At 36.3% G+C, this 8,204-nt stretch overlaps 1 protein-coding gene across 1 annotated transcript; it reads right to left on the bottom strand.

Annotated features, from left to right (window-relative positions):
• Window positions 2,075-3,759, bottom strand: LOC107636961 (protein FAR1-RELATED SEQUENCE 4-like). The gene is made up of 4 exons (XM_016340430.1): window positions 3,373-3,759; window positions 2,889-3,292; window positions 2,768-2,825; window positions 2,075-2,674 (listed from the first exon to the last, which is right to left on the bottom strand). The coding sequence occupies exons 1-4, from the start codon at window positions 3,757-3,759 to the stop codon at window positions 2,075-2,077; spliced, it is 1,449 nt and encodes a 482-aa protein (XP_016195916.1).

Below are 8,204 nucleotides of genomic sequence, written 5' to 3'. Positions count from 1 at the left end.
AAAAAAAATTATTATATTAATTCTTTAATTAAATAATATATAATAATAATAATAACAATGTGTTATTTAACACATAATAAATTAAATTATGATCATACATACTATTATTTTTTTTTTAATAATTAGGGGCCAAAGGCCCAAAGAAACAAAAGCACTAAATAGCCATTATTCTTGTGAACAAGAACAAAGATGAAATACTTTATTTGAGAATTAAACTGAACAAATTTATTATAAATTATTTAAATATTTCGCTTGCTTATTGAATGTTTATCATGTTTTATTCAAATCATGATTAGTGTTTGGTTCAGTGATGTTGTTGATTTTGATTCACTTGATTATTGTATGTTCACTTGGGTTCTTTTGTATGCACAAAAATATTTTTCTTATTGATTAAATGTTTATTACATTTTATTCAGAACATGAATAGGGTTTGATTTATTTTAACTGCTAATTTTCATTCACTTTTTGTATCCCTTTCAGGGATTAATAGTCTCCCAGATGAGGGTTTACGCTGGGACAGAACCCTTAATAGAGGACGGAGACGGAAAAGAAGCAGAGTATATCAGACTGAATAGTCAACGTACAAGATAAAAATCTTTCTCTTCTATAGAGCTATTTTTAGTATGTTTTATTTTGTATACTATTAATTGTATTTTACTTAATTCTTGCTTAGCTATGATTGTACAATATACGTCATGAAATAGCTTGAAATAATTGATCCTTGAAAGATCAAAAAAGGAAAGAGGTATCAATATAAAGTTTGGACACAAGTAAGTAGTTTATAAATTAATGAAATTTTTTATTTCTTATTCAGTTGGGTTCATTTCTTATGTAACTAATTTCTTTCAATTGAAATGTAGAAAGAGATTGATGCCTTCATTCTTAAATATGGTCCAAATATTCTGTTCCACAAACTGAACAAAATTAGAGACCAAGTGATTCGGACATCTAAAGCAATAAGACTTCCGAAGCCATCTGCTGTCCTCTCCAACCCTTATTGTAAATTCACGTATGGGATATATATATAGTAAATAGGTTATACTTTGTTTGACTGGTTGTAATTAATACTATTTTGTTTAACTTGTTTAAAAAAGCAAACACTACTTCTTTCAATGTATATATGTGAATAGTAATGAAAATGTTATTGGAAATCTAATGTTAATGTATATATCTGATTCAAGATGGATTAGTCCTTGTTCTGTCGATATATATATGATTCAAGATGGATTAGTCTTTGTTCTGTTGTGTATATATATATATATATATATGTTGGAACTGTTTGGCTGCTGTTTTATTTCAGGTTCATAGTGAATGAAATCAGGGTATTTATCAAATATTAAAAGTCCCAAAAACACAAATGAACCGAAATTAATACACTGGGTGAACCAAAAAAGTGCATATATCAATATAGTAGAGAGATCATTTAAAAAAAATGTATATATCAGTATTCAGTTTCAGAAACACCTGAACTCTTTGACATAACAGAATAAATTTACTATTCAATAAACAAAAAAGTGACTATTCAATAAAGAATTTCAAAAGCTAATATCAAACACAGAAAAGTGACTATTCAATAAAGACTAACACCACTCAGAAATTAACCCTCCTATAACTTCAGTGAACCGAAATTTGCTCATACATGAATGAAAATTTATGTTAATAAAAACTTAAACTCCTGTAATCCTCTTCGGGATAATTCATATCCAGTGCATTGTAAAGGCTGGAGCTTGACTGAATTGTTGATCCGCCGTCTAAAAGATTCAAATGCAAAAGAGAAAATAAATCATATATTAGCAAAATGCATAAATGAATTTTCCCCTAATCGAAAGCAAATCGATTTTACTTCGCTTGGAGCTAGCTTTTTCTTTTTTTTCGTGGCATTTGATATTTTTTTTTCAGGTTTAATCCCAGTCTGTTCTTGGGCCGGCCTCTTGTTCTAACACATGGCGGGCTTTGAAGGTCGTTCACGTTGCTCAATGTCGCTTTTTCGTGGGATAACAAACTTTTTCCTTTGCTTCTCTCTTGATATTCTTGCATCTCGGCCATCACATTGTCAAATGTCCGTTGCAGAATTTCAGTCAGCTCCTCGAACTCTGATGCAAATTTGCATATATTGTGTGACCGAAAGACCAAATGGTCGAATCTCTTGCTTCTCGGCTCCAGTAGAAGCTCGTCTTGGATGCTCTTGATGAGTGTGCCTCCTCTTTATGTTTTTACTCCAGCGTTCCAGTATGTATTTGGGTGCCACGTTATCTACTCGTTCGAAGCTTAGGACGCTCAGGGAATGGCGGCACAGTATGCCCCTTGACTCGAACAGCAGGCACTGACACTTTACCTCTCGTGATACTGCATCGTAGGTGACGAAAAACTTATTGAATGTGGAGTTGGAAACTTGCTTCATTACTTCGTATGTTGTGAAACCTAGGGTGGAATTCTTTAATCTTGTGATGCATTTTACATTTCCTCTTAATTGTCCTTGAACTTTCCTGAACTTCTCATGGGTATACACGTGCTGAAACTGTACCTCTATTGCTGATTTTGTTGCGCACGGTATCACAGTGTGAAAATCTGCAATGTCGAATTCTCTCTCTCTCTCTCTCTTTGCTCTTTGCTTGCTAGGCAATTGTCGTATTGCTTCACGAATTGACTCAATGAGCTGTTGCGTGTGATGAACCTGTTGAAAAATGCGTGCATGCTCTCGCTCCTTTGTGTGCTTCTCATCCCGGCCCAGAAGTGGTGATCTAGGTAAACTGGGATCCATATATGCCGATCCTCGTACAGCTCTGTAGAATGAACCGAACAAATGAGCTGTGTTAGACCGAAATCTGTGCATGTTTTGAAACAAAAAGTAACGGCATAAAAATAATTCTAATTAAAACCTCGGTTACCTGAGAGCTACTTGTTGCCTCTGAGGCCGTACTTTGTGAGGAAATCGTTCTATTTTCTGTTGAATGCGTCTTTTGTGAACGAGTTCCAAACAATGTGGCTCATCTCTTGTTCGATTTTTTCGTGTCGCTTGTAGCCGTTTAGTTTGTTTGAGATCTTCTTCATGATGTGCCAAATGCACCACTGGTGAATTTTTGTTGGCATGCACATCTCGATGGCCCTTTGCATCGATGCGCATTGGTCGGTGAGAATGCCTTTTGGTGCCTTCCCTCCCATGCAACAGAGCCAACATTTGAATAGCCATTTGAATGATTGGATGTTCTCGTTTTTCATCAGGGCGCATCCGAGAAGTGTCGACTAACCGTGGTGATTCACGCCCACAAAAGAACCAATAACCAGATTGTACCTGTATAAATAGACACTCTCACAATGTGATGAACCAAAATGTGTGGACTTGGTGAACGTAAAGACTTAATTTGGGTGAACTGAATACCTGTTTGTGTTGTAGGTGGTGTCGAATGAAACAACGACTCCGAAATACTTGCATGCAGCCCTACTTCTTGCGTCGGCCCAGAATGCATTTTTGATGGAGTGATCGCCTTCGAGGTTGAGCTCGAAAAAGAAATTTTGGTTCTTTTCTTTCATTCTTAATAGGTACTTTCCGAATTCTTGGGCATCGTCTTGTTCGGAAACATTTCTTACTTCCCTTGTAATGTAATTCCGCACGTCTTTTTCTATAAAACTTAGTTCCCGGTGACTGTCGGCTGCTGTTACGAATGATTGGTAAGTTTTGCTCGATCTGATTCTGGCTTGCTCATTGGTTTCGATGGTGTGACGCACGAACATGCTTAGCTCCCTGTGTTGTTTGAGCATCTCTGCTCGGTCTAGACAGCAGGGGTGTGGGTGATTCAGAACGACTTTGGAAATTGTCCAGAGGCCGACGTCCTTCAATATGTGTACGTAGATTCTGGATGGACAATTTATGCCGACTAAGGGATTTGTCTTTAGAGTAGGAGATATCTTGGATTCCCACCTCTCCTATTTGCTGCATACGATTAGTTGATTCTTAATTTCGTCTCCCTTCTGAGTCGTGTTCCTTATTTTGGCAGAAAAACCGGCAAGTTTGGAATAATTTTTGTAGAACTTTCCGACTTCTTTTAGTGTCTTGAAAATCATCCCGACCTTTGGGACAAATTGTTCATCCACAACACACCTGGTCTGTAGAATGAATCGAACATGTTATTATGGTGAAACAATGGTATAGAACTAAATGAATGGAACATTATCCATTATATAAATTCGAATTCAAACAGCTTTCTGCATAATGAACCGAACACGTCATTATTGTGAAACAATTGTATAGTACTAAATGAATGGAACATTATCCATTATATAAAATCAAATTCAAACATCTTTCTGCATAATGAACCAAACACATACTCATGGTGAAACAATTGTATAGTACTAAGTGAACGGGACAGGACATTATCCATTAAATAAAATCAAATTCAAATAGCTTTCTGCAAAATGAACCGAACACATTATTATGGTGAAACAATTGTATAGTACTGAATGAACGAAACATAATCCATTATATAAAATCAAATTCGAAACACCTGCGTCTATAATTTAGAGATTATCAATTCAATTCAATTCAATTCACCTGCGTCCATTCAATTCAAATTAGAAATTAAATTCCATTCAATTTGATTCAAAATTGAATAATACAAACCTTATCCACTTAATTAGTTTCAGAAGAATAATCCAAATCGCTCTCATTCAACTTATTTAAAGTGGAATCATTCATTATTTCAATTCAGAAGTGTAGATCAAAGAAGAAAACGAAGAAGAATAGGAAGAAGATAAATGCAACGTAAGCATATCGAAAGAAGAAAACAAAGAAGATGAGTGTAAACCCCAAAAAATTAGCAAATAATAATTCAATAAATTAATTTTTAATAAAAAAAATTAGAAATATGAATATTATATTAAATTAAAATAAATCTCATTAGAAAAAGAATTTTGACACTAATTTCAAAGAATTTGGCCCAAGATTGGGCCAAACGGGCTGAACCAGGCCCAAACCAACCCAATCCTTATTTGAAGAACCCAGCTTTCCTTTCCCATTTTCTTCAATTCACACTGCAACATTGAAGGAGAGGAAGGGAAGGATCCCAAACCCTTATACCAAATTCAAACCACCACAACTTTCCACTCCGAGTTCCGATCGCCGCACTGTTTGCTGCCACGCGACCGCCGCGTCAAGCTCTAAGATTTCATCGGTGAGAACCCATATTGAGATTTCGTTGATTTTGATATTTTAGGTTCGTTTTAGCTTGCGGAATTTGTTGGGTTTGGTTCATTTGCTCCTTGGGTATGGTAAGTACCATTAACCCTATTCAACCTTTTGATTTAGTGTATTGAGAACTAAATTTTGGATATATATGTGTTATATATATGTTAGGTGTGTATGTATAAATGATATGAAGCCCTTGAAACCAGTGGGAGCTTGATTTGAGAACTTGGTGGGTGTTAGAGTTGAGTTTTGGTGATTGAAACCTTGCCCTTTTTGCCTAAGTGGGTTGCCTTGGACAATACGTGAAAATCGGCCAAGGTATGGTTTAGGTTTCGTGTATGTAATATATAATATTCTGTGAAGACTTAGGCTAGTTGACAATAAGATAGGAATGAATGTATGAGCATGTAATTGATTAGTGCCTAATGATAAATGTTAATTTTTGCCTTGATTGTTGATATTGGTATTGGATTGTTAAGTGATGAATTATTGATGCTTGAAAAGTGGGAAAATGTATGTATATGAGGTGGTGGTGGTTTGTTGGAGAGTGTTGTGACTAAAGTAATGAGTTATAGGTAAAGAGATTATGTATGTATTGATGTATTATTGATTGAAGTAGGTTGTGGATGATTTTGGCAAAAGAATTGGTATGTGGCTGTGTTAGATACATGTATTGAAAGTATGAAATGGGTTTGGTTTTATGAAAACGGAGGTTTGGATCTTTTGTAAAAAATTATATTTTTGGCTGAACTTCGGCGAGCCATAACTTGGCTTTCAGACCTAAAAATGATTTTAAACTTATTTTATATAAAAATTGGGTCTGTGAAGTTTACGCCGTTTGAAAAATGGAAGAAAAACGATTTAAAACAAAAAAGTTATGCGCATCGGAAGTTTAGGTTTGAAGTTTGAAATTCTGCAGCTTTTTTAGACTCAGTAAAATTTTTGGAAAAATGTACGCTCACGCGTACGCGTGGCCCACGCGTACGTGTGACCCGGCATTTGCGTACGCGTCCAGTCGCTCGCGACGCGACCAACCCTTTCGGGCTGGGATCCACACGTACGCGAGCAGGGAGTATGCGTACGCAAGCAAGCCTTATCGCACGCCCACGCATACGCGTGGCCCCTGTTTTAGCAAAATCTGGTTTTTGAGTTTTAAACCTAATTTCAAACTTCTAAACCTCTATTTTCATTCTTTTAGTCATAAAACATAGTAGTAACTCTAGTAGTAAGTTGAAGTTAGGAAATAGAGGTAACTTAGAGATGAAGTAAAGGTTGAAAATGATGAGATTTGGGATGACTGTGTGTGGCCTGAATGGTCGAGATGTATATGTGGTCGAAATGGTTGAGATGGCAAGGTATGGGTGCGATCCCCCTTGCATATTAACTTGAAAATGTATTCGGATGGCAAGTTGAGGACGGAAGTTCCCTCTCTTGTCGTGACGAGGATGTGGGAAAGGTAGAAAGGCACTCTCCTTCTTATTGTTTCTCCCATATTCTTCTCTGGTTGCAAGGTGGAAAGGCACACTCCTTCGATGTGGAAAGGCACTCTCCTTCGTGAAACCTCTAGGAGAAGGTAAAAAGGCACTCTCCTTCGTTTATGATCCTTCTGGAGATGCGTAACCTAAAGACTAATGTCTGGGTTAGCTACCAGATGTGTCGGGTTCTGGCAAAGTAACCGACACGTGAGCTCACGGCCAGTAGGATAGACATTCATCATATGCATATGTATGCTTTGTTTGCTATGCATTAAGTGGGAATGCCTAATTGATTATATTCTGTTAACTGTTGTAATTGCTACTTGAACTACTTGTTATCTACCTGTGTTTGCTTTGTCTATGCGGAATATCGAAGATGGAGGAACGGAGGAAAGGTGAAAGAGTTTAATGGTTATATTAAGTTTAAGTTAGGTTGAATAACCCTTAGAAGATCACCCCTCTTTATGGTTGATGTTTAGTACTTTAAGCTTTATAATCTGAGTGTCGGCATTCTAGGATTGCCTCTAGCATTCTCAGGACCTTATATATTATGTGCGTGGCACCTTTACCATGCTGAGAACCTCTGATTCTCACCCCATACTGTGTTGTTGTTTTTCAGATGCAGGTTAAGAGGCACCTTGCTAGGCATCTGGGCTTTTAAAGCAGAGTGGTTTCTGGGTTTCTTTTGCTATATAGTTTATGTATATATGTATGCACTTAGCTTTCTCTCCGAATAACTTGTTTATTTTGCTCCTCTTAGGTTTAAGGAGAGTTAAGATTTTATCTTTGTATTTTGGGTTGATGGGAGATGCATATATGTATGTAAATATTCTCCGGCTAGTCTTGACTTCGCAGGCTGAGTTAGGAGCTAGTTATTCTGTATCATTGACTCTCTATTCTCTCTTTTTGTCGATTTATACATATGATCTTTAGGTTTCTTCGCACCTAAGTTATCTCTTTTCTGAGTGTTGCGCTTTTCATTTTGCGATTTTGTTTTACCCGTTTTTTTTAAGGCTCCTCGTATACTATATTCTTTCTACTATTATACTATATGTATTTTATTTTAGAGGTCGTAGCGCCTCGCCACTTCTGTTTTACATCCTAGGTGTAAGGCTCTGTGTGGTAGGGTGTTACAATGAGCACGACCAGAGGAGAACGACGAAACTTATTATGTTGAAGGCAATGCAGATCAATAAGGAAGAATGCAAGCAGAGAAGAATTAGGAGAGCAGAAGATTTAGGTTGTAATTGAAGATTTACGTTGAACAAAGGTTTAGGTTGCAGCAAAGAAGGTTTACGTTATATGTAGCGCGTGTATCACAAACGAGTGAGGGGGTGAGGAGGCGCGTCTGTCCAAAAATACTTGGATAACTTGGATACATTTTTTACATGGATGTAGAGCATTATTGTATTATTATATAACTTGATGATAATTTAAAATGAAACTGGCTTTTATGTAAAAAAAAATATTAAATTATTAATTAATGATTTTCTTTTAGTGGCTAAAGATCTTTTGCATTTAGTAAGAGGTCTTTGGTTCAACATAAG

Source organism: Arachis ipaensis, chromosome B04 (genome assembly GCF_000816755.2).
Source record: "Arachis ipaensis cultivar K30076 chromosome B04, Araip1.1, whole genome shotgun sequence".
Lineage (NCBI taxonomy): Eukaryota > Viridiplantae > Streptophyta > Magnoliopsida > Fabales > Fabaceae > Arachis > Arachis ipaensis.
This window is presented reverse-complemented; position numbering and strand designations above follow the sequence as displayed.

What these genes read in the sequence shown, in the direction of transcription:
- LOC107636961 (XM_016340430.1), bottom strand. Translation starts at nt 3,759, where the DNA reads ATGCTCAAACAACACAGGGAGCTAAGCATGTTCGTGCGTCACACCATC. An exon ending in ACAACACAAACAGGTATTCA is followed by an intron (nt 3,293 to 3,372) that starts GTTCACCCAAAT and finishes CTATTTATACAG; the next exon opens with GTACAATCTGGTTATTGGTT. An exon ending in ACAGAGCTGTACGAGGATCG is followed by an intron (nt 2,675 to 2,767) that starts GCATATATGGAT and finishes ATTTTTCAACAG; the next exon opens with GTTCATCACACGCAACAGCT.